We start from the raw sequence: 26589 nt of genomic DNA on the forward strand, positions 1-26589 counted from the left end.
TGATGTGCTGTGGCATGGTTCCCTTTATCTTGTGTCTAGAGTTTATCTGTAGTTTTCATCAAATTTGAAAAACTGGCCATTAACTTTTTTTTCTTTATTCTTTTTCCCCCTCTTGCTATTATCTTTTCAAAAACATTTTTCTGCTGGGTGTGGTGGCACATGCCTGTAATCCAGTGATTCAAGAGGCTGAGGCAAGAGAATCACAAGTTCAAGACCAGCCTGGGCAACTTAGTGAGACCTTGTCTCAAAATAATATAAAAAGGGCTGGAGGCGTAGCTTGGTGGTAGAGAGGCCCTGGTTCAATTACTAGAACCACATATACAAAAAAATTCTGTCCCCTGCCCTTTATCAGAACCACTTTAGGGACCCCAGTGATGCATGTGTGAGGGTTCTTAGTCATCCCGCAGCTCGCTGGTGCTGTTTCTTTTCTCTTCACAGTGCTGGGGGGTAGACCCAGAGCCTGTGCGTGCTGGCACTCTCTGCCACTGAGCCACACCGATTGTGCGATTCTTTTCATCCCCCATGTTTTATTTGCATAGTTTCCTGTCCTCAAGTTCACTGATCTTTTCTGTAGTGTCCCATCTGTTTTTAATTCCATCTACCACATTTCTCATCTCATATGTCTCACGCATATCGAATAGTTTGATGTGTCTGTTCTTACATCTTCCACATCTAGACGTAACTTTTTCAATACATAGAATTAATATCCTCGGGGGATAGTAGAGGATAGGAAAGGTAGCAGAATACAACAGTCACTAATATGGCAGTATGTAAAAATGTGGATGTGTAACCGATGTGATTCTGCAATCTGTATTTGGGGTAAAAATGGGAGTTCATAACCCACTTGATTCTAATGTTTGAAATATGATATGTCAAGAGCTTTGTAATGTTGTGAACAACCAATAAAAAAAAATTAAAAAAAATTTTAAAAAAAGAATTAATATCCTCACTGCTAATTCTGATACCCATGGCAGTTCTAATTGAGCTCAAGTGACTGGTTTTTTCTGGTTATTGTAAAGCATATCTTCCTGCTTCTTTGGCCTTTTTGTGTGTGGGTGGGGCTAACCGGGGATTGAATTGAGAAGCACTCAAGCACTGAGCCACACCCCCAGCCCTATTTTGTATTTCATTTAGAGACAGGGTCTCACTGAGTTGCTTAGTGCCTCACCATTGCTGAGGCTGGCTTTGAACTCTCAATCCTCCGGTATGTGTGGTCGTGAGATGTCTGACGTTGTGAATTTTGCCTTGTTGAGTGCTGCACACTTAGGTATTTCTGTTAATGTTCGTGAGACTTGTTTGTGAGTATAACTAAGGTACTTCTTTTTGTTCTTGTGTTAGGTAAGATTTGAGCCATATTGATTTGAGGGCTCATTGCTTGCTACTGAGACAAGGGCATTCTGATGATGAATCCAAGGTTCCATGAATTATGAGTTTCTCCAGTCTGCTTGGTGGGAGAAGGGACTATTCCCAGTGCTGGGCTGGTATAATCATCCCTCGGTTTCTGTGGGGGCTGGCTTCAGGACCCCTCAAAGAGGCATGTTCCGTACAAACAAAACATTTTTCCAAATATTTTTCAACCTTGGTTGGTTTAATCCAAGGATTTGAAACATGGATATGGAGGTCCAGGCTGTTCTGGGTTCTCACTAAGCCTTTGGGTGGTTTTTTTCCCCCAACTCTGGTAGTTTCTCATACACATTTGTGGATTGGCTTCTGCTGTTTGACGAGGGACCCCGTAGACCTCTGGGTCAGTGTCTCCTGTGTGAAACCCTACCTTGTGAATCTTAGCCCCTGGCTGCTGTCTCCACCTGGGTTCTGTCTCCAGGCCCTGCAGCCTGCAGATCTGTCAGGACTGTAGCTGAGGTGATTGTAGGGCTCGCTGTTTCTCAGGGATCACTAACCTTCATTACCTGAAATTCAGTGTCTGCAAAACTATTCCATGTAATTTTGCCCAGTTTCTTGGTCATTGCAGGGAGTAGAATAAACCCCATCCCAGTTACTCCATCCTGCTAGAAGCGTAAGTCTCTGCTTCGTTTTTAACATATTCTCAGTAAACAGTTCTGTCCACACAGATGATCCAGCAATAATTGTAAAAAGTGTAGTGAGGATGTAGCTCAGTGGTAGAAAGCTGCCTAGCATGCACAGGGCCCTGGATTCAATCCCTGTGTACTACCAAAAAAATTAAAAATAAAATAAAAATCACAGACTACTTCATCTCTCTTTTTAAAATATATTGATCCAGCTATGTGCATCAACTAGAATTCTGGGTTTGGGGGTCAGGGGATGTAGTGTGAAGTTGGTTGGCTCTACACATGTGGCTGAGAAGTGACAAGCCCTGTAGTTCTCAATGTCCCGAATCACTTTACTTATAGCATGTGGGAGCAGACTATGTTCCTCTGGATTCAATCCCTGTACCCCCCGCCCCCCCAAAAAAAAAAGCCTACACTGAGATTTCATCTCAGACCAGTCAGAATGGCAGTCATCAAGAATACAGATAACAATAAATGCTGGAGAGGATGTGCAGAAGAAGGACCACTTTTTACACTGTTCTTGGGACTGTAAATTAGTACCACCACTATGGAAACCAGTAGTTTCTCAAAACGCTAGGCATGGAACCACCATACAACCCAGCTCTACCACCCCTTGGTATTTATCCTAAAGGATTAAAGTCATCATATTACAGTGTTTTTGTCAGCTTTTTCACCTCTGTGACTAAAAGTTCTGAAGTATTCTAAACCTCCTCACATTTTATTTTTAAAACTTATTTTATGATAAAGCAAATTATTAGAATGTTGATGGCAAAATCTAGGTGGTAGCCATTCACTATACAGTTCTTCCAACATTTTTGGAAATTGGTCATTAAAAAATGTTGGGATGCATTATTTAGAATCTATATAAAACTAACCTTTCTCCCACAGTTATGATAAACTTCCAAAGCCATTGTTATTCTTAAATGACAGTAATTAAACTGGATTACAAATATTATGAATTATTACTTATCATGTATAGATTTTCTATTCTTAAACTTGAAAAACAAAAATTTTAAAGTAAATGGCCAACAAATATGTGAAAAAAATGTTTAACATCATTAGCAATTAGGTAAATGCATATCAAAACTACACTGAAGCTGGGCACAGTGGTACACACCTGTAATCCCAGCAGCTCAGGGGGCTAAGGCAGGAAGATTGCAAGTTCAAATTCAGCCTCAACAACTTAACAAGACCCTAAGCAACTTTGCAAGACCACGTCTCTAAGTAAAATATAAAGGAGGGCTGGAGATGTGGCTCAGTGGTTAAGTTCCCTTGGAGTCTATCCCTGTACCAAAAAAAAAAAAAAAAACTACACTGAGATTTCATCTCAGACCAGTCAGAATGGCAGTCATCAAGAATACAGATAACAATAAATGCTGGAGAGGATGTGCAGAAAAAGGACCACTTTTTACACTGTTCTTGGGACTGTAAATTAGTAGAACCATTATGGAAACCAGTTTAACGGTTCCTCAAAAGGCTAGGCATGGAACCACCATACAACCCAGCTCTACCACCCCTTGGTATTTATCCTAAAGGATTAAAGTCATCATATTACAGTGTTTTGTCAGCTTTTCACCACTGTGACTAAAAGCCCTGACCAGAACAATTGTAGAGAAGGAAAAGTTTATTGAGGGCCCACAGTTTCAGAGGTCTTAGTCCATAGAAAGTGAGGCAGAACATCATGGTGGCCAAGTGTGGCAGAGGGAAGTAGTTCACATGATGATCAGGAAGCAGAGAAAGAAACTGCACTTGCCAAATACAACTATATACCTGGAAGCCATGCCCCCATGCCCCACCTCCTCCTGCCACACCCCACCAGCCTTCAGTATTACTCAGTTAATCTCATCAGGTGATTATTTCACTGATTGGATTTAGGCCCTTGTGACCCAATCATTTGTTTTATGAACCTTCTTGCATTGTTTCACACATGAGGTTTTGGGGGATGCCTCACATGCATACCCATGTTTATAGCAGCACAATTCATAGTAGCCAAACTATGGAACCAGCCTAGGTGTCCATCAACAGATGAATGAATAAAGAAAATGTGGTGTATGTACACAATGGAATTTTATTCATCCATAAAGAAAAATGAAATTATGGCATTTACAGGAAAATGGATGAAACCGGATATCATAATGTCAAGCAAAATAAGACTCAGAAGGTCAGGGTCATATGTTTTCTGTCATAGGCAGAAGCTAGCAAGGAAAAAGGAAGAGAAAGATGGGGGTGGATCTCATGAAAATCAAGGAGAGAGCAGTAAAGGGAAGGGAACAAGCAGTGGAAGGTGGGGAGGGAGTGGGGAGTGATATCAGTCAAATTATATTGTTATGTAACAATATATGTAACAATAAATCCCATCAGTATGTACAACTATAATGCACCAATGGAAAAGGGGGGGGGGGATTTTAAGTAAACTCAAGCCAAAGCTGGGCACACTGATGCACGCCTGTGATCCCAGCTACTTGGGAGGCTGCAGCAGGAGAATTACAAGTTCCAGGCCAGACATCATAGCAAGACCCTATCCCAAAGTAAAATAAAAAGGGCTGGGGATGACATGCTCATGGTCCTGGTTTCTGTCTCTACTATAGCAAACACAAACTCAAGTCAGGTGGGTGGTAAAAGCCTGCAGCCCAGCTACCAGGAGGATCACTTGAGTACACAAGTTTGAGATCGGTCTGGACAACATAATGAGAACCCTGACTCAAAAAAAAATAAAATAAACTACATTCATACACATAATTGTGGCTATCATATTTTCATGCTTATCTGAAGTAAGATCTTGTGCATTCAGTTATAAAATACTTATAAAAATTATTCATTGTTGGGCTGGAGTTGTGGCTCAGTGGTAGGGTGTTTGCCTTCCATGAGTGGGGCACTGGGGTTCCATCCACAGCACCACATAAATAAAATTGTGTTCATGTAAAAATTTAAAAGATATTTTAAAAAACTTATTCATTGTTTCAATAGTTGTAGTTAAATGTCTTTTATTAGTATTGTACAAAGATTCTGTAGGTTTTTGTTTCCGTGCTTTCACATTTTATTTAAGAACATGTAGTTGGAGCATCTAGTCTGAAAACTGAAATCTAAAATATTCCAAAATCTCTAACATTTTGAGCATCAGCATGACAAGTGGAAAATTGCACATCCAACTTTATGTGAGTGGTCACAGTCAAAATGCAGGCATCTAAAAATGTTGTATAAAATTATTGTCAGGCTTCAAAAAAAAAAGCTAAAGTACAAAAAGTAATTAAGTGAAAAGGATTTTTAGGTTTACCTTCAGGCTATATATATATGTAAGGTGCATATGAAAACTAAATTTCCTGTGTATACTTGGATATTATCCCTAAGATATCTCATTATGTAAATATTTCAGAATCCAAAAAAATCCAAAACTCTTCTGATCCCCAGCATTTCAGATAAAGTATATTCAACCTATATTTGAGTAGATGATGAAAATAGCAAGCTATTCAAAATAAAAGTTTTAAATATAGCTTTCTTTCCTTAAATAGTATATTCTGGCATCTTATTTTAGAGGGAAGATTGCATTCTTTGAAAGCATCTGTGGCCATAGAGAAAGTGGCAACAGAACTGTTTTTGTTCTCCTGGAGAATGTGCTGAGTACCTGTGCTGTCGCCGGTGGGGCAGGAAGAGGACACCCCAGAACCCCCTGTTCTCTGGTTACATTTGAGAAAAGTATCAGGAGAAAACATGCGCCTGAGTAGGAGAGCATGCAGTGAGGGACCCACATTTGACTGTTATCACGGTACAGTCGAGGGCTGTCTGATCTGGCAATTTCACAGTTCTCAGGTGTTACTGGGTGTCACAGTTCAAAGATGACTGATGTGTGCTTGTCCCAGAGGATCCAGTTGCTCTCAGAAAGTACTTGAGGACCTCCTAGGTGCCAGCGCTTGAGTCTGAGCAGTATGTGACTTGGGCTTTCATTTCCAAGTTCTGGCACCATGACAGCCAACTAGAAATCACTAGACTGGTGAGGAAAGGGGCCATTTAAGTTCCTTGAGTTCATAAAAAATTCAGCTAAACTTGTTTAAAGGTTGCGTTCAACCAGGGTACTGTGGTGCGCACCTATGATTCCAGCTACTCTGGAGGGTGAGGCAGGAGGATCGAAAGTGCCAGGCCAGCATGGGCAGCTTAGTAAGCCCCTGACTCAGAATAAAAAGTGAAAATGGATGGGATGTTGCTCAATCCCCACACACACACACACACAGAAAAAAAAAAAAAAAAAAAAAAAAAAAACCACCACTTTGCATTCCCCTTGCGAATTGCTTTGTGAGCCCGCTGTTGTGGATGGCAGCTTCTCCCTTTCCTCAGGTCTTCCTGAGGCTCTTATCAGAGGCTCTACTCACTCCACTGAGGCCCTCTGACTTGGGAAGTTATCTCCTAGGCATTGAGAGTATTGGTTTGGGGGGGGGAGGTGTGGTCTTCCTATCTGGTACACTTCCTCATTGCTTTGATAGAAGAGAGTTCTGCTGTCAGCTTTGTGCTTCAGTTTTTGCTGCTGGTTGTGGACCATCCAGCTGTGATGTTTTCTAACAAATGACAGCTTTGTGAGTTTTTCTTGTTGTTATTTAGGGTTTTTTATTTTTTTCTTGTTGTAGTTTGGTTGGTTGGTTGGTTTTGGTACCCGAGATTGAACCTAGGGGTTCTTAGCCATTGAGCCACATCCTCAGCCCTTTTTTGTGTTTTTAGAGACAGGTCTTGCTGAGTTGCTTAGGTCCTCGCTAAGTTGCTGAGGCTGGCTTTGATCCTCCTGCCTCAGCTTCCCAAGCTGCTGGGATCACAAGTGTGTGTACCACCATGCTCTGCCACGGTTTTTTATTTAAAAAGCTAATGTTGGGCTGGGGATGTGGCTCAAGCGGTATAGCACTTACCTGATAGGCGCGGGGCACTAGGTTCAATCCTCAGCACCACATAAAAATAAAATAAAGATGTGTCCACTGAAAACTAAATATATATTCCCTCCCTCTCCCTCCCCCCTCTCTCTCCCTCTCTCTCCCTCTCTCCCTCTCTCTCCCCTCTCTTTCTCAAAAAAAAAAAAAAAAAAAAAAAAGATAATATTGCCAGGCACAGTGGCACACACCAGTAATCCCTGCAGCTTGGGAGGCTGAGGCAGAATGATCTCAAGTTCAAAGCCAGCCTCAGCAAAAAACAAGGCGCTAAGCAACTCGGTGAGACCCTGTCTTTAAATAAAATACAAAGTTTAGGGCTGGGGATGTGGCTCAGTGGTCGAGTGCCTCTGAGTTCAATCCCCCATATCCCCTCTCAAAAAAAAGCTACTGCTAAAGGGACTTATCCCCTTTCCCAGGAATGTATCTCCTAGCAGCCCAACTCTCAGAACCTAATGTTCAGTGTGTGCTTGGAAGAGAGAGGCCACCATTCTCCTAGTGGACTCACCTGTTATAAATTCTTTTCAAGCCGGGTGCAGTGACACACACCTCCCAGCCACTCTGGAGGTTGAGGCAGGAAGATCGCGAGTTCAAGCCAGCCTCAGCAACGTAGCAAGGCAATAAGCAACTCAGTGAGATCCTGTCTCAAAATAAAATACAAAATAGGGCTGGGGATGGGGCTCAGTGGTTGAGTGCCCCTGAGTTCAATCCATGATACCAAAAAAAAAGAAAGGTGGGTAGGAGTTACAAGTAGACTTTTTTTTTTTTCTTACACAAGAGAAATACTTCTAATCAACAGAGTGGCTCTAGGAGGGTCATTGTCAAGGATGCCATGTTATTCTGCCAGAGCTGCCAGAACTGAAGATTACAGGATGCTGGCCTGACCTGTGGGCATCCATTTCTCTCTAAGATCAAGGTGCTGGCAGGGCTCCAGCTTGCAGAGGATGGCTTTATCCTCACGAGGCCTTTCCTCTGAGCAAGTGCAACTGGGTGGGGGAAGTCTGATCTCCCCTAAGATCAGAACCCACCCTTAAGGACACTGCCTGCATGCTCCATCTCCACGAGGGGTTAAGGGCTACAGCCACGAGGGGTTAAGGGCTTCAACGTCTGAAGGAGGGGTGCAAACATTCCATACTGAAAGAGGGCCCACGGGTCACAACAAGGTGTTGTGTTCACCAGGCAAGCACCTATCCAGCACATGGTCAGTGAACATGGCCTGTGGGCCTGGGCTGAGCACTGCAGGGGGCTTCAACTTGAAACTGCAGTTACTACAGCACAACCAGTTCACTAAGAAACCCCAGCTAACTGGCGTTCAGTCAGGATTTCACCCAAGAAAGAGAAAGAGCCGGGGAGAGAGAGAGGGTTTTCAAGCAGCAGGAGGCAAGTGGGTAGAAGGCAGGCAGCTCTGGGCTGGCGAGAGGTGGGATCTCTTCTCCCTTCAGCTTTGATCTTAAAGGCCTTTGACTGGTTGGATGAGGGCCACCCACACCATGGAGGGTCATCTCTATTCAAAGTTCACTGATCATAGATGCAAACCACATTTACAAACACCTCCACAGGACACCCAGTCAGTGTCTTTAATAAACCAAATCCCAGCCTAGCTTGGTTGGCATGAGGTGAACTGTCACACTGGGGAACCTGTGCCTCTTTAACTGTGATCAGTCACATCACACCCTCCTGCCCTGGGTACATCTTGAGCAGAACTTAGCTTTCCAGTCATCTCTAGCTACAGGGCCCCCTTGAGCTTAAAGTTATCTTTTCAGACTTGCCCAATCTCACCTAACCCCATCCCCACGGGCAGCCAGCTCCCTGAGGGACTTGAAGTGGGGGTGGGAGAGGCTGCCCCTCTGCTCCCCCTGAGCCGAGCTGGAAGGCAGTTCCCCATTTGTGCCTTTGCCCTCTGTGGCCTCCACAATGTGGTGGTTCCTCCCTGTGTGGTGCGCCTGGGTCTCCAGGTGGTGCTCAGCCTCTGGGAGGACAGCACCACCCCTTCCCCCACACTCCAGCCTCCCTGCTGCATGAGCCATCTGTCCCATGGTGGTCTCCTTGGCGGCCCCATAGACCACTCTGCCATCTGCTTCTGCCTCTGGCCAGGTGCCATCCTGGTCCCCAGAGGCCTTTGCTCCCAAGTGGGCACCTAGCTGGCCCTGCAGCACCCACTCACTGAAGAGCCAAGTGCCCCTCCTGTTCTGAAGGCAGCCCTTGACCCCTCCCCTACTGTTTGTTTGCTTTGAGGGGAGCCCAGACAGCCGCAGGTTAGGAGGGCTGGAGACTCGTTTCTTGCTCTCCTCTCAGCACTTCCACAGCCCCAGGAGGCACAGAGCTAGAGAGGGGGGTTGGCAATGACCGATGCCATTCTTCGACCCCCTTTACAAGCCCCGGAGGAGACAGTGGCCCCCACAGACCTTGTGGCCTCCTCAGTGTCTATGCTCCTTGTTCTTCCTTGCCTTGTCCCTGGGCTCTGGGAGCAGGGGGCAAGAAAAGCTCTCCCTGCCTTCTGCTGAGGGCCTGTGGGCTGGTGACGAAGAGCATCCTGCCCACCAGTCTCTGGATTCACTGCTGGAGGTCTGGGAGGACTCGCAGGCCTGGGCACACACCTGGCTCACAGAGGGGAACATCGCTGGAGACACACCCAGCAGCAGCCAGAGCTGCTCAGGGTTAAATTCCAAGTTTTTTCCCTTTCTACTGCAATCTTAGGAAAATCACTCCTGTATTTTCACTAAAAGATTTTTTTTTAATTAGTTGTGGGCTTCTGGTCATTTTTTCCTCCTCCATTCCTGTACCACCTGCACCCACTGCAGCTGCCCTTCACGTCAACACCCCGCAGATGACACACAACGAGCACTGGTGCTCTGGCCTTGGTAGCTGATGACTTCACAAGTTGGATATCAGTAACTGTAAAGAGAAGAAGAAATGGGCAGCAGTGAGCGCTCACTGACCTTGACCAGAGGGGACATCTCAGCCTGCTTGCTGGGCTCCCTGTTGGCATCTCCTTGTCCCTGTCCTGCAGCTGGATTTTATCTTTATGTCAGATATTTGATTTGCACGACAGGTCACTCTACCATGAGAAGGAACTATCGTTAAGATTACTAATGTGTTTTAAATGCTCTTGGTAAATATTTTAAACTTCCTGGTTGTAATCATAGACTATGTGGATTTTAGTTTGCAGTTAACATGTTTCGAACATTGCCGCCTTCCTCCAATCCCACGGGAGCAGAATTTGACCCAGAGGAGGACGAACCAACGTTAGAAGCAGCCTGGCCTCATCTGCAGGTGCTGGACTGGGGGGATGGCAGGCCTGAATAGGAGGGTGCCAGCCACATGTGTATGTGTTCCCCCAGCTCAGTAGAGGCCTGCCTTCAGCTGCTGGCCAGTGCACCTTGGGTCTTTAGTGGCACGGACCTTACAAAACTATAGATAAAAGAAAAATGTTTTAGCAGAGAAGTGTGTGTGCACACTTGATACTGACTGTAAAGACATGGAATCACTGATAAGTCTTCTGTGGCAGTGCCCTGTTGGTGGTTAACCATTGAGTTCAAGCCTAGAGGACTTGGGCGGGTATGTTTCCAGCCTTCAGTACCTGGTTTTAACTGTGCCACTGTGTTCCCAGGCTCCTGAGCTGACTGACCCGTTTTTATGATGTATATGTGAAACACAAGATTGTTGAGTTAAGAGGCACCAAGGCCAGCATGAGCAAAGCAGGGTCAGGCGTGAAGATAGGGAGGGCACATCACCCCTAAGGCAGAAGAGAAAGAGCTGGGAAAACGAGGAAGGAACCAGACAGTGGGACACATGGGGAGGGTTCCTTGGAAGCCAGGCCCTCCCCCTCTCAGCACTTGGCTTCCACATGTGCTCCTGACAGGCAGGCCACAGAGTGATGCCCTGTACACTCACCAAGGGGAATCATAGCAGCTGCCATTGAGGGTCTCGTCTTTGTGCCTGTCTTCCCTAGCAGACCCAGAGTTCCTGTCAGCTTGGCTCTGTGCCTCAGCACTGCAGGACACTTACAGGTGACAGGTTGCAGATCCCACCTAGAGTTTGGTCATGACCTGAACTGTGCACCGTGGGCTCTGAGCAGTTACTTAAGCATGGGTGACATAGGCCATGGAAAGCATTCTACTGAAGTGCCATTTAAGGGAAGTCTCAGTTCTCACTAAAAAAAAATAATAACCATCCCTAGTTATTATGTGCAAGGCCACGGCGCATTCCCCAGCACCCCAGCACAGAACAGAGCCCAGTCCTGACTATCCAGCTGTCGTCATTCTGTAGAGATGTGGCTTTTTGTAAAAATCTAATGTTTTCAGGACATTAAAGATTCAGCTAAGCATATTTGCATCTCTTGATGAAATTCCATGATGTTTGACTCACTGTTGTTTTTTTTCCTCCTAGCTTGTTTATGAGTTTTTCTTAAGATTTTTAGAGTCTCCAGATTTCCAGCCTAATATAGCGAAGAAATATATTGATCAGAAATTTGTATTGCAGGTAAGGTCACAGATTAACTGAAATTTCAGGAGCCCTGATCTGCAGAGTGTACATGTCACTGAGTGTCTTTTTTTCTTGAAGCTTTTAGAGCTCTTTGACAGCGAGGATCCTCGGGAGAGAGATTTTCTAAAAACCACCCTTCACAGAATTTATGGAAAATTCTTAGGCCTGAGAGCGTACATCAGAAAACAGATAAATAATATATTTTATAGGTAAGTCTCTGCATGGGTGGCGTTCCTCCTTGTGCATGGTGTGTTCGTTTTCACATTTGATGCCAGCGTCTCCCTGGCCTGGGTGAGTACAGCAAAGGAAGGCTGCAGCAGCGTGGCGCTACAGGCCCAGTGACACAGTGTCAATGGGCCAGGCTGCTCCTCCTTCCTTCCCTCCATTCCCTGACCCTCTCTCTGCATGCTCCAGGCCCTGCTGTATAGGTGGCTTCCCTCCTTTGCTGCATTTCTGCTGAATTGTCCGGTTGTCCAAAAATGTGGATAGATTAACTGTCTGAACCCACTTGTTCCCTCTACCCGTGTGCTACCTCATTCTTTTCCTGTTGGATCTCAGTATGGAAGAGGAATGAGCAGGGAAGTAACTAGCCTTAACCTGGCAACATCTGTGAACACAGACCCAGGAGAGGAAGCACGCTGGGCACAGTGGGCAGAGCAGGACAGCTTTCCAACGCTGCACCCATGCCTGGGCCTGCAGGACCCTGGGGAGCAATCGCAGACAGCCCGCATCGCAGAAGGAGTATTGCAGGGTGCGCCATAACGTCCTCACACAGCCCCGCCTCCCCAGCCCTGTTCACGTTTCTGGCGAGGCCTCGTGGATTCTAATGTCCCTCAAACTGCTAACAAGCTTCTGCTGCTGCCCGCATCCCCCACACGCCCACCCTTCTCTGGATGGTGGGGTGCAGCCTCCTAGTCTTCTGCTCGCGTCCAGCTATCCGTGCCAGGGCCTTGCCACCTTTGTCACCCTCCCGGCTCACCCTCTTCTTCTAGCTCTTGGTTCCCTGAGCTCTCCAGGCTTCCCAAGGATCCTCTTCCCTGGAAACCCACCTGAAAGTGTCTCGGTCCTATCGCATCCTGTGCTTTGTTGTGTCCCCAGACCCAGCACCAGCGTCGTGAGCTGCCTACAGTGGCACAAAATGAATGCCTGATGGAGAACACGGTTCCTGTGGTTCCTCATCTGTCCCTGGAAGGCTTACCAAATAAGCAGTTTATTCTGTAATTTTAGTTGCTCAAGTAACTTGCCTTTCTATGATATCTGACTATAGAAAGTGACAAATCCTAGTGATGATGGGAACACTGTAACAGTGTCCCTTCATGAGATAAGAAAGTGGGGGAGTTCCATGTAGTCTAGCCACAGGGCCAGGCCCTGGTCATTGCCCAAAGAAGGAGCCCAAGATGCCAGCCACAGTAACACGCAGGCCTGGCAGGTCCTCCCTGCGTCACAGTGACTGGGCAAGGGAAGAGGAGGCAGGGGCTGAGACAGGCTCATGGAACAGCAGCCCTCCTTCACCCGTCTCTCCCTTCTGACCTTTGGGCACCCAGTGGTTGGAGATATGAGCCGCTTCTGTGCCCTTGTCTTCACCCTGATGGCATTTTGGCACTGGTGCTCATTGTGTATGTGGCTTTCCTTTGAACTCCTTCCAAGTTCCCCAGGTCCCATTTGTATCATGGAGCCCACGGCTGAACAGAGCCCAGTCCTGACTCTCTGTAATCAGAGAATGACGTCATTCTCCTAAATGTCATGTTCCTGTTTTATGTTTCTTGGTACTGCACTTCCTTTTTAACAAGATCATTACTTGCCTACTGTGGGTATCTATCAGAACAAATACACACTATTTAAATAGCATCGAACAGGTGTGACTTAAATCCCAACCTTTTAATCCTAAAATTAAAGCTTTGCTTCCAGTGGTTCTGTTTCCTCAACACTAGTGGGTTTGCTCAGATAGCAGAACCACAAATGCATTGAGCACCTGCACTGAGCAAAAGGTGGGACTGGCATGCTGCTTGCTGGTGGAGCACCTGCACAGCAAGGCCATGGTGCATTCCCCAGCACCACAGGATCAGTGAGCAAGTAGATCTCAGACCCAAGGGAAACTGGATAGCCAAAATACTTAGCTTATTGAAAAGTTATTACACATAACTTAGTTCTTTTTTCATCAAAGGGTCAGTGCTAGAGTATCGTATTTTTGTGGTTTTTTTCCTCTAATCTTTTCTGTAATTATTTTTGAATATACAGTCAAAAGGGAACATGTTATTTAGATTCTATGATTGGCTTGGTCCTTCATTGTTATTTCAGGTGAGCTTTTGAGAAATGTATTCAGCTTACCTAAGTTCTGTGTCATACAGGTTGAGCATCCCTGATCTAAAATCCAAAACACTCCAAACTCCAGAACTTTTTGAACCGGGTGCAGTGGCACATGCTTATAATCCCAGCAGCTCCAGAGTCTGAGGCAGGAGGATCACAAGTTCAAGACCAGCTTCAGCAATTCACAGCAACTTAGTGAGGCTCTAAGCAAATTAGGAAGACCCAGACTCAAAACATAAAAAGGGCTGGGATGTGGCTCAGAAGTAAAGTGTCCCTGGGTTCAATCCCAGGTACCAAAAAAAAAAAAAAAAAAAAGCCTTTTGAGCATTGACATGATGCCACAGGTGGAAAATTTCACACATGACCTCATATGATAGGTCACAGTCGAAATGCAAGCATGGCATAGCCAAGTGTAGTACTCCACTCCTTAAGTCCCAGCTACTCAGGAGGCTGAAGCAGGAGGATCACTTGAGCCCAGGAGTTCAGGGCAGCACAGTGAGATATTGTCACAAAATTCTTTTTAATCTAAAAAAATAAATGACAAGAATACTAAAACCATTGTATGAACTTACTTTGAGGCTATGTATAAAAGATGTATATGAAATATAAATGAATTTCAGGTTTCAACTTGGGTCCTGTCCTCAAGATTGCTCATTTTATGTATATGTAAATATCATAAAAACTGAAGAAAGTTTGACATCCAAAACTGTTTTAAGTAAGGGATTCTCAACCTATACAACTGCCTCTTGTAAGAAAAGTATTTCAAACCTATTTCATTCAACTTCTTGAAAATATTAATACAACCAAGCACAGTGGCACACGCCTGTAATCCCATCAGCTCAGGAGGCTGAGGCAGGAGGATCATGAGGTCAAAGCCAGCCTCTGCAACTTGAGCCGGGTGCAGTGATGCATGCTCATAATCCCAGCTAGGCCCTAAGCACCATAGTGAGACCCAGTCTCGAAATATAAAAAGGGCTAGAATGTAGCTCAGTGGTTAAGAACCCCTGGATTCAATCTCTGGTACCCCCCCAAAAAAAAAAAGAAAAGAAAATGTTAATATAAAGTTCATGCTCATGACATCCCATTGTAGTCAGTTTGCTTTGGATACCTCTGGGTGCTCTGCGTGGCAGGTGGTGGATCCAAGGTTAGGTGGGCAGGGCAGAGTAGGGGGCTCTTCTCATTTGCTGCACCACCCCACAGCCTAGTAGCCTAAGTCACCATCTGTCATTCCTCACAGTGCTGTCATCTAAACTGGACTCAGCAGGACTGCTCTGCTCCACATGGCATCTGCTAGGGCTGGAATGTCCAAGGTGGCTCCTCACTTGTGTCTGGTGGCTCTGCTGGAGTGGCACGCATGGCAGGGGCTGCTGCACGTCTCTGTCCATGTGGCCTCTCTGGGTGACATGCTTGAGCTGCCACAGTTGCTGCTAGGAGAAAAGATGCAAAAGCTGCCGGTTTCCTAAAGGCTTGTTCCAGACCTGGTGTGAAGTACATCTGCCCTTTGTATTGTGGAGGCGGTCACAAGGACAGCCCAGATTGACAAGAGGGGAAACAGCCACCTCTTCCTCTGAGGCAGGAACACATCACACAGGAGGAGAGGAAGTGGTGCTGTCCATCTTGGAGACCTCTCCACAAGCAAATTCTAGTCTAGATCTTAGGATTCTTTTCTGCTAAAGAATGAGAAACACTTTGCTTGCTCTAAATGGATTTCTATGACTTCTCCCATTCTCCCTCCTCTGGAAAAATAAGGAAGAGAACTAGCTTCATTTTCTCATTATCCTCTTCAAATTGAATTAAGATAATTAGAAATTAAGGATTGTTTAATAAGAATATGGTAATATCAGCAGAGTGTGGTAGCGCACACCTATAATCTCAGCAATTTAGCAAGACACTGTGTCAAAATGACTGAGGATGTAAGGATGTAGCTCAGTGGTAGAGCATCCCTGGGTTCAATCCCTAGCACCTCCCAAAAAAAAAAAAAAAAAAATGTTGTGCTGGTTTAGGAAAGCCAGATGTCTCAGGGTGAGGGCCATTCCCATGTAAATGCATACAGTGGGGGAGATGACCAGAAGCAGCACCCAAGGGGTCCCCTGCTCTGGCTCACCTCTCAGCTGCATGGATGCACTGTCCACAAAACTTCAGCCTCGTGCATTTAAACCATTATAAGTATTTCAAACAAAATAAGTAAAGGGGAGCCTTCGGGTTGAGTTTTAGAAATCATTGCTTTTCCACATGGATGCATGCAGAAAACGGACTGTGGTTTGGTAATGCTGCGTGCTCTCAGGGTAGAAGCTGGAAAGAGGTGGGAGAGGCAGATGTGACCGCAGCACCAACTCCTGAGCACAGGCCAAGATTCTCTGGGCACCCTCCTGCCATGTTTTCAGACCACAGCCAAGTGCATCTTCCTGTTTCTGTGTTTGGCCGCCCAGTCCTGCTGCTTCTGGGGTTAGATCTCTGTCACCAAGTGGCCATGGAGCCTTCCTCGCTGCCTTCCTACCTGTCACCCTGCCTCCCAGACCTATGTTCTTTCCCACTCCACACCCCATGTTTGTGAATCTGTCAGAAACCCTCCTTTGGAGCTCAGATCAGGCCCCGTCCCTCATAATCCTGGCCATCTGGGAGTACAGGAACATTAAGACCCACGTTCAGGCATATTTCATATCTGTTCTTCACCTTAAGGTCAGTAGTCCCTTTGTTTCAAATGAAGACAGTGAAACTTCATTTTTTTTTTTTAATCTTCACAAACTTATGTTTGGCTTAAAGCAGTCTCTGAATGAAAGGTTTCATCTGCTAGGAAAGGACCTTTTCAACACCTTCACTTCAAGCTGATCCTGTGCATGTATTGGTGTAAACCATCGCCAGATGAGCCTAGGTTGGGGGCAGTAGTGGGCCTTCTGCTCCTGTGAGAGTCCCTTGGGTGAGAACTTTTCCTGTTCTCTTTGTATCCCCAGTTCATTTAGCAGATTTAGGCATTAAACAGATTCCAAGATTGGTCCTCGAACTGGGAGCAAAGTAGCTAGAAGTCCTTGTCCCTGCCTGGAGGGAGACAAGCTGGGGAGGCCGGGGCATGTGGTCTAGGAGCTCCGCCAGAGGCTCATGAAGGGAGCACGACAAGCAGAGGCTGCTCAGAGAAGGGACCCCAGGGCTGCAAACTCACTCACATTGGTACTTTGGAAAAATTGCCCTTGAAACGGCTCAGAGGAAGTGCAGGATGTCAGCAGGGAAGTAGACGACGTAGTCCAAGAACCGTTCAGGAAAGAGCATGTTCCTGTTGCAGCGACTGTGCTGAGTAATAGAGGCCATATGAGTGAACAAGACATCCACTGTGTTGAAATGCAACAAAAATTAAGATGGATTAATGAGTGGATAGAAGGACAAACGGGTGTTCGTGTGACAAAACAAAGAGAGCCCCTCATCAGCGGCTAGATCTGGGTGGTTGACATGTAGGTTAGTCCCTCTGAAGTTCTAATTTTTCAAAATAAAATATTGGGAAGAAATTTGAGCAAGAAGAGCCCTTTACATTCAAGACATTGACGTCCCCAGGCTTTGTGAAGCTCTTTGGATTCTTGAAGGGCCACTTGGGCAGGGAGCAGCTGCCCCGGAAAGTTTTCACAGATGCACCAGCCTCTTGCCACCTGGTTCCCTGGCTTCCTTCTGCAAGCTTTGTTTTTTCAGAGGATTTTAGTCTTTCCAGCTGTTGTTTAGATTCTGATTCTAACTGGCAAAATGTTTCTTCTAGATTTATTTATGAAACAGAGCATCACAATGGCATAGCAGAATTGCTGGAAATATTGGGGAGGTAAGTTTCTGTGACTGGCAGCAAAGGATGGTGGGTGGAGTATATGCCAGAATGACCCAGCTCATGGAGCTCAGCTGTCTCCCTCCCTGAGCAAGACAGCTTATCCACTCTTGAGAGAAGAGACGTGGAGCCGGTGAGCTCTTGGGTTAGAGCATGCCAGATGGAGGCTCCATCTAGGCTTTTGGTTGTAGGTCCCGTTTCATACACCTCAGTGTCGATACTGGAACTGCATTTCTGCGGGAGCAATGTAATTACCTGAAGCAGGGTGCAGTGGTGCACGCCTGTAATCCCAGGGGCTCCGGAGGCTGAGGCAGGAAGATCGTGAGTTCAAAGCCAACCACAGCAAAAGCAAGGCGCTAAGCAACTCACTGAATAAAATACAAAATAGGGCTGAGGATGAGGCTCACTGGTCAAGTGCCCCTGAGTTCAGTTACCTGAGGTTTATATTAGATGTTTATTAGAAGATTAACACTTGGGGTATTGCGTATTAATGTACGCAATATCTCAAATTGTTTTGATTTTGTGGATTTTTCATAAATAAAACACACACACACACCTGTAAAGTAATTGCCATTTCAACTTTTCATCATCTTAATCCAGATAAACTTCTCCATTACTGTCATTCTTTTAAAATCCGTAGTCTGTAGATTTTATATTAGGCCTCCAAATCCACTGTTCCAGAGTTCCTCAGGGTTCCAAGGTAAATGGCTTGGGAGTGCTTTTCCACTCTGCCTTTGATGTGCAGGAGCGGCTTGGGGTTCTGAGGAGCCTGCAGTAAAGAAACCTGTTCTCATACTGAATCCAGTGGTCCCCACAGCATTTGAACACAGAATCTCGTCTCACAGACACTGTTGTCTGGTCCTGAGCAAGAGTTCTGAGAAAAACTTTGCTTCTGTGTTGGATGTGGTTTGAAAAAGCTCAGATCCCCATTGGGAGTTCTCTTAGATTAGTGTTCACGTGCTGGACGGGGTCTCTCAAAGCATGGCATAATGTGGTTGAGGATTGTTCCTTCCCAGTTGCACAACCTGGGACAAGTTCCTTCTTTCAAGTGGGAAGGATAATCACGTTCCCAGTCAGGTGCCCCAGAGAGGGCATGTGCTTTGCAGGTGTGAAGGCTGCTGTGCTGCTTTCACTCCTGCCATCTGGTTTTTATCCTTCTGGGGGTTTGCCCAGGGGTTTTCCCATGTGAACAAGCTTAGGGCCCCAGCGGGTACCCACTGCACCCTAAGCTCGTGGATTGTGGAGGAGCATGTTAGAATTGCTCTAACTGCTCTGTAACTCTCAAACATTTATCTGCATTTGCCTAATTATAAGAATAAATAATTAAACCAGTCAATGAGACTAAAACTTGAGTTTGGAGACCTTTGCCCTTTGCTTGCACAAGGGAGCAGCTTTCTAACTGATTTTTGACCAGTCATTGTGCCCACACCTGGATTCTGTGGCCAACACTACAATGAGCTTGGATACTCCAGGGACACCTTCCCAAAAGAGAGATGCAGCCCAAAAGAAGAGCTGGGACCCCTCAGCTGTGCAGACTTTCTTCCCCCAGGACCCCTGTAGTACAGCCAGTTTCCTGCTCCTGAGCCACTCCCTATAAACCCAACTTCATCATTACCTTGTAATCACAAGGATAAAAATGATTATACTTCATCAAATATATTTATTTTATATTCTGCTGATTCATATGAAATATATGAAATACATATTTTGTCTACTAGATTTTCGTGCTAGAAAGAAAAATACAAAATTTGATTGTAATCTGAAATTTGTAAATATTTAAACTTTGAATAAATTCTTTCTTCACAGTATAATTAATGGATTTGCCTTACCACTAAAAGAAGAGCACAAGATTTTCCTGTTGAAGGTGTTGCTACCTTTGCACAAAGTGAAATCTCTGAGTGTCTACCATCCGCAGGTAGGGAGGCAGGCATGAAGACATGCCATCATCAGAACCCAGGGCAGGGATCCAGCCTGTTCCCATCGTGTTTTCTTTCTCATGTCACCACCTTCTATAATAAGGTCCTGGCAGTAATCAAATAAGAAGCAAAGAGAGATTGCCTTTAAAATATTCAGGAAAATCTCTGAAATACAGAATAATACGATTCACTTTTAGCATAGAAAAGGGAGTGGCTGCCTCTGCAAAAGGAGGCGAAGAGGAGTACTAGATGACAGCTGTCTGTCGCAAAGTCTAGTAAGACAAAAAAAAGACTGGATTTCTAAGATACAGATCTGACCAGAGGGTGCTGCAAGATCAGCCAGCAAGTGTTTCCATCTGGTTAGGTGGCTCTGTTGGCCTGGGAGACTGAGTCTCCTCCGCTCTGTGTCCTCAGTGCTGGCGGTTCAGGAGGGCTCCGCCTTGAGCAGCAGGCCACTGCATGTGCATCTTTGGCTATCACCACTGTTAGTTCCACCAGTCAGTTGCTGCTAACTGGGGTATTTTTACATTCAGTTTGTTGTTGTATTAATTGTACAAAAGGAATTAATAGTTCAGAGATTTCAGATGGAACCAGATTTTAATTTGTTCCCAGCTGTTTGATTTCTTGTTCACACTGATCTCCGAAAGGACCGCAAGGAAAGCCCATCGTACTGGGTCATCTTGGTCACCTTGGTGGGTGGGTAGTCTAAAAGGTGTTTTTTTTTTTTTTTTGCTTTCAGATCATTACCAACTAATTGGGAAAGAGCAGGGGTCCTGGGGTCCCTCCCTGAGCATCCCACTCGGAGCCCTTGGGGTGGGTGAACACCCTGAGGCAGCCGCTCAGCCACATCAAGCTGTCTTGTCAGAGAAGGGTGTGAAGGGGGATGTTTCCACACTGCAGCCAGGTGCTCACTCTCTCCCATCCCTTTTCAGCTGGCGTACTGCGTCGTGCAGTTTTTAGAGAAGGACAGCACCCTCACTGAACCAGTAAGTGTGCTCTCTCAGGCCCGACCGCCTTGCCTGCTCTCCTCCCCTCGAAGCACCCCACCTCACCAGCATGTGAATTAATTCACTCTAGTAACCTACAAGTTGGTCTCATTTGAGCTTGACAGGTTTTCAGAGTGCGGTTGTTTTCGATGCAAGGTCCTTTACTGTGATGAGCTTGCCCTGCCTACGCTGTGCTTCACACCTGTGAAAGCAGAGCATGGAGCAGCCACAGCCCCCAGCCGTGCATGCTCAGGCCTTCACATCAGTGCAGACCTACAGCATGTCCCGACTCCAGTTGGAGGTGGCTTAGTGAGAGTGTGAAATGCTTGTTTTATACAAGAGGTTGTATTATCCTGAAGATTCTTTCCAAGTTAGGGTGTAGCTGTTCTATGAGCTTTGAATTACAACTCAAAACTAGATGGATGCCATTCAGTTTTGGATTTCTAATTTTCTTGGCATTTTATCTTCATTAAAAAATAAAAAAGGCTATTGTAGCCAAAATTAACAGAATCAGGCATGTCAAATGATAGTTTCAGGGTTTGAAACAGCTTTGTTAAGATATAATTCACATACCATACAATTCCACCATTTAAAGTGTACAAAGATTTTTGGTATATTACAATACTGATTTTTTTATTGTGGTAAAAAATATACATCTGGAATATAAAATGTTGTCTTTTCAACTACTTGAAGTGTACAGTTCAGTGTCAGCAAGTATTATGCAACCACCACCAGTCTGTTTCCAAAACTTTGCCATGCTACCAAACAGGAACTCTGTCCCTGGTCCATGGTGACTTCCCACCCCTCTCCCAGCACCTGCTCCCTGAATCAGTCTCTCCTGAAGCTGACTGCTCGGGTTTCTCAGGAGAGTGGAGCCTGCTGTACTCCTCCTCTCCCGTGGTGCAGTGCCTCACAGGCTTCACCCATGTTGTAGAACATTGCTCCTTGTTGTGGCCGCATAGTGCCCTATTGTCTGCACAGACCACGCTTTACTCCCCGTCTACCCATCAGTGGACACTGGTGGCCCTTCCTCTGGCTGTTGTGAATGATGCTGCGTGAACAGGGTGTCGACTGTCTGCTCCAGCCCTGCTTTCAGTTCCTCTGGGTGGGCTCCCAGGGTGGGACTGCTGGTTACATGGGGACTGTTTTTCTGAGGCTACCCCATTTTGCACTTGGGGTAGCAGCTGTGGAAAATAGCATGGCAAGGATGCAGGTGCTCCACGTGCTCATCAGTGCTTGTTTTCCTTTTTGTTTTTTGTTTTCTTTTGTTTTTAATTTTTAGTTGTTGATGGATCTTTATTTTATTTGTTGTTTGTGGTGCTAAGAATCGAACCCAGTGCCTCACGCATGCTAAGCAAGCACTCTACCACTGAGCCACATCCCAGCCCCCTTCTTTTTGTTTTTAATTGTCACTCCAGCCATCCTGGTGGATGAGAGGTGGCGCCTGTTGTGACTTTGGTTGGTGCTCCTCTACCAACTAATGGCTTGGGCTGTCTTTTCATATTCCTCAGCCATCTCTGGAGAAATGTCTATTTCAAATGCATTGCACTTTTTTAAAAACCAAGTTGTTATTCCTTATTGAAGAGCCAAAAAAGGAGCATCAGGTGCCAGTTTAAATATTTGAGTCCTCTTTTTTAAAAAGCTTCTGTTAGAATTGAAAAGGTAGATACTACAATTCCTGAGTCCTTAGTCCTATTAGCTATTCTTCATGGTTTCCTTGTGAGATTATAGTTTTTCTAATAAAAATGAGTGAGAAATTCTTCACAAATTCCCAAGTTACACTGACTTTTGGTCACTGCCTCCACGTTATTAAATTCTATATGTAATTCACCCCCAACCCCAGCTCTCCCATGAAATTCAGGAAAAGCTCTCATTCTGCAGATTTCAGAGGCAACAGGCTGCAGTGCTGCATGCCAGACCTGCCAGCAGCCCTCACGGGTGCCCTGTCCTGGCCCTCTTCTCCCCTGGTCTCCAGATACCTCTGCCTCTCCTCTAAATGAGGTTCAGGAAGACCACAAGGAATATGCCAGATCATATCAGACTTCAGAAGAAGCATGGTTAAGATTCTTAGTCAAATTTTCTGTGAGGATGTTATTTTTATCCTCTTCACTGGACTGCAATCATGTTTAGGTAGAGAAGAGAAAAAAGAAAGTGTTATTAATAAAAAAACGTGGGTAGAGCACCTGCCTAGTGTGTGTGTGCCAAGGCTGTGGGTTTGGTCACACAGCACCACCCACTGGTGGGTGGCAGGGGGCTATAGTATTTCCCCCCCTGGTTATGCCCTAATCCCCCATCTATTTGATGCTTTTCCTGAAGAAAGTAACATGCAAAGAAGTTCCACCAGCCCCACCCCATTCTTTTTTTTTTTTAATATTTTTTATTTATTTTTAGTTCTCGGCGGACACAACATCTTTGTTTGTATGTGGTGCTGAGGATCGAACCCTGGCCGCACGCATGCCAGGCGAGCGCGCTACCGCTTGAGCCAGTTCCTCAGCCCCCACCCCATTCTTCTATTCAAACCAAAGGAAAAGAAAGATATAGGAGAGGAAAAAGTACACAAAGTATTGTGATTTTTCTTTGTACACTTTTCTCATACTCTTTTTTTAACTGCTTTGAAAACATTCTTTACCATAGCATACACCTTAGTAGGAAAGATAGGGAAATTCACAGTTCACTCTTTTATATGCTTTTGAAAAGATCTTCAGAATACAGCTAGTAAGTGGTTGTTGAGTGACACATACTCTTATCAAGCAAAGCTTGTCCCTTAGTGTTAATCCATGGGAGTAGGAAGAGATGAAAATGATTTCCATTTTATATCCTTAAAATGTGCTTTTTTTAATTCTAATTTGTTATATGACAGCAGAATGCATTTCAGTTTCTCATACTCTTTAATGGCTAAAGAACTCACCAAATGTCTCACCCCATTTACTACAGCCTGAAACTTCTCCCACTCGTCACCTCCCACAGCACCCTGCCTGCCAGCCGCTGTCGCCTGAAGCCCTGGCCTCTGGAGCTCAGTGTGCAGGCTCCACCCTATCCCCTCCCACCTGGGAGTTGGTGTAAGCTGATGAAGTTTGTAAATGACTTTAATTCCCACTTATTTAGGAAGTAATCAAGCACATGACACATGGCAGAGCGAGAGCTTGACTGCCACAGTCTTGAAGAAGGCAGGAGCCATGTGGCCTCGCTTCTAAGCTGTCATGCTGAGCTCTGGCTCAGCATCAGCACAGACAAGCCACAGACCCAGTCCCTGGCATGTCCACCCAGGACCACTTCATTTCTTAATTCTGCTGCACAGATAATGTAACAGTACTCTCCTGCCTACGTAAAGCAGATTTAATTTTCTATATATTAAAAACATTCAGACCCTCACCTCAATGAATTTCTTCCTTTGAAATTAATGATTTAGGAAAATACAAAGGCCATTGTGTCTGACTTCAGCAGTAGAAACTAACCAGGAATGCAGTCCAGTCGTGGACTCTGAAGGTGTGCCTCCACTTGAGTACCTGGAGCTACCTTTCCAGGCTCAAGAATACTTTTTCGAAGTATGGTCCACTCGAATATTACAATTTTATAAAGGAGATTTGTCCTGTTTGTAACCTATAGTTAATGTTATTTCATTTCACATGGTAGGCCATGCTCACAAGCTTCTGGGCACATTAAACCTATTTATCGTTGTAAGAATAAAGGCTCATTAGAGAGTTTACAGACAAGTATTATGCCTGTTTTCACCCACCTGCCTCTCGGCTAATCGAGTTTTACTACACGGCCTGGAGCTCTTTTGCCTGAGTGCACCAGGACAGGGAGCTTCCTAGGGCTTGAGGCCATGCCCAGAGCCATGCTCACCCTCCAGAGGGCAGGTAGTCCATTGGGTTTCCAAGGAAGCTCAGTGCCCAGAACTGTAGGCAAGTAGCTTTTTGCCCAGGATTAGCAGTCCCTGCGCAGAATACCTCCTCTACAAAATCCCACCATGTTCAGGAGCAGCAGAGATGGCTGAGTACTGGTCACAGGGGTTTCAAGAAGCAGGAGGAATAAGTCCAGTACGTGAACCTGATTGTACAAGTAATACCTTTTCCAGTGAAATAAATAGCTAAATCAGTTGTTTTGTGTAACTCAAAAATTAATATATTTCTCATTATAATATTCCATTGGCAGACATAAAGGCTTATGAAGTGATTTGTAATCAGCGTCTTCGTAACAATAATTCCAGCATGCAGAATAGGTAGTTAATAAATGTCTACTAAACAATTTTGAGCTACAAGTAGAAGGTAAATGATTAAATGATGCACTTTTAGAAATAATTCCTTTAAGACAGTTTTGTTGTTGTGAATTTTTATGTCAGACTTCAAAACTAGGAACACTTTTTTTTTTTTTAGTACTGGGGCTGGGACCAGGGCCTTGTGCATGCCAGGCAAGCACTCTGCCACTAAGCTATAACCTCAATACAAAGAGCACTTTTTTAAATAAAGGCTGGAGTTTCATGAAACATAATATTATAAACAATTACCCAGGAACCCAAATACTAAAAGCATCACACAGAATTATTCTAGGTGTGCACTGTGGGGCACTCCTGTAATCCCAGAAACTCAGGAGGCTAGGGCAGGAGGATCTAGGAGGATTACAAGTTCAAGGCCAACCTGGGCAACTTAGCAAGACCCTATCTGAAAATATAAAACAAAAGAGTCTGGATTGTGGCTCAGTGATAGAGTGCCCCTGGGTTCAATTTCCAGTACCCAGAAAGGAAGGGAGAGAGGGAGAAGAAGTGAGAAGGAAGAAAAGCTTCCCCTGCAGAATCCCTTTCTAGCTGTCTGACTTGAGCAAGGAACAACATCCACAAATCAGGAACCCCTGTGGTCTGATTGGGTGGGGCTACTGCCACATGCTCCTGCTGGCTGAGGGCCCACAGGCAAGCAGTGGAGCCAGTGAGGACCCTGCCCAGGTCTGCCACCGCACCGTGGGTGAGTTGGCATCTGCTTGGTTCACTGCCCTCTTCTTGATGCTTTTTTTTTTTTTTTTTTAATGAGAGAGGAGAGAGAGAGAGAATTTTTAATATTTTTATTTTTTAGTTCTCGGCGAACACAACATCTTTGTTGGTATGTGGTGCTGAGGATCAAACCCGGGCCGCACGCATGCCAGGCGAGCGCGCTACCGCTTGAGCCACATCCCCAGCCCTTCTTGATGCTTTTTAACACAGTTACAAACTGTTCCACATGCATATATGTGTGGTGTGCATAAATACATCAAGTGTTCAGTTAATCTGAGAAGTGGATTGCACATGCCTGGACATGTTGGCAATAGTTTCATATCTGGCCACTTCCACCCCAGAATGCACAGATGAAGGCATATGCTCTGCAAGGTCTCCTCTAGTCTTTGACAGAATTCTCCTAACTGCTAGCAGGTTTTGTTTTTTGTTTTGTGTCTTTTTTTTTTTTTTTTTTTTTTAATTAAAGGAACTGACTTACTGAGATGGTGGTTGATCAGAGAGTGGGTCACATAAATTAAAACTGTGAGTCTGAAGTAAAATTAGGCCTGTTTATCAAATTATAAAATACTACGTGTGAATTACTGAGTCTGATCGTCCCCCCAGAGGCCAACACCACCTCTGTGCTGCTCTGCAGTGGGGGCCCCTGACTAGACAGAGACTCTGCCTGCCCAGGTGTGGCAGCTTAGGGGTGTCACTTCCCATGTCATTTCTTTTATAGGTGGTAATGGCACTTCTCAAATACTGGCCAAAGACCCACAGTCCAAAAGAAGTAATGTTCTTAAATGAATTAGAAGAGATTTTAGATGTCATTGAACCCTCGGAGTTTGTGAAGATCATGGAGCCTCTCTTCCGGCAGTTAGCCAAGTGCGTTTCCAGCCCACACTTCCAGGTATGTAGGTTTGGGAGAAAGATAATTAGATGATTTCAGAATGTTACTTTTGGAAATAAAACATTCCAGTATATAACTGTGGTTTGCTTCTCATATAATTTTAAGGTAAAATTCAAGTTTTTACTTTAATCATACTTCAAAAATAAGGTGGAAAAACTTTATTTCTAAAAACTATATCCTAGAACCTTGTCCTCACCACTAAAAGCATTTTTCTCAATAAGAGCTATGAAAAGCAGCTTCTCTGTGAAAGTGTCATCAAGCTCCAAGCCCCCAGACCACCTGACCTTGTTTC

The 26589-nt window shown here is 45.1% G+C and overlaps 1 protein-coding gene across 11 annotated transcripts in view; it reads left to right on the top strand.

Moving 5' to 3' along the window:
• The window catches only part of PPP2R5C (protein phosphatase 2 regulatory subunit B'gamma), a 147085-nt gene that overhangs the window by 100718 nt on the left and 19778 nt on the right, over window positions 1–26589 (top strand). For all 11 annotated transcript variants that reach the window (XR_014021876.1, XM_081293411.1, XM_081293414.1 and 8 more), the window contains 7 exons: window positions 10094–10204; window positions 11321–11413; window positions 11495–11625; window positions 17463–17522; window positions 19329–19437; window positions 20371–20424; window positions 26127–26297. Coding sequence is in view for 10 of the 11 variants with exons in the window: in XM_081293411.1 (XP_081149537.1) it covers window positions 10094–10204; window positions 11321–11413; window positions 11495–11625; window positions 17463–17522; window positions 19329–19437; window positions 20371–20424; window positions 26127–26297 (729 nt within the window). In the remaining variant the exon portion in view is untranslated. The remainder of the gene's footprint in view (window positions 1–10093; window positions 10205–11320; window positions 11414–11494; window positions 11626–17462; window positions 17523–19328; window positions 19438–20370; window positions 20425–26126; window positions 26298–26589) is intronic.

Source organism: Spermophilus citellus (assembly GCF_964194105.1).
Source record: "Spermophilus citellus genome assembly, chromosome: 4".
NCBI classification, from domain to species: domain Eukaryota; kingdom Metazoa; phylum Chordata; class Mammalia; order Rodentia; family Sciuridae; genus Spermophilus; species Spermophilus citellus.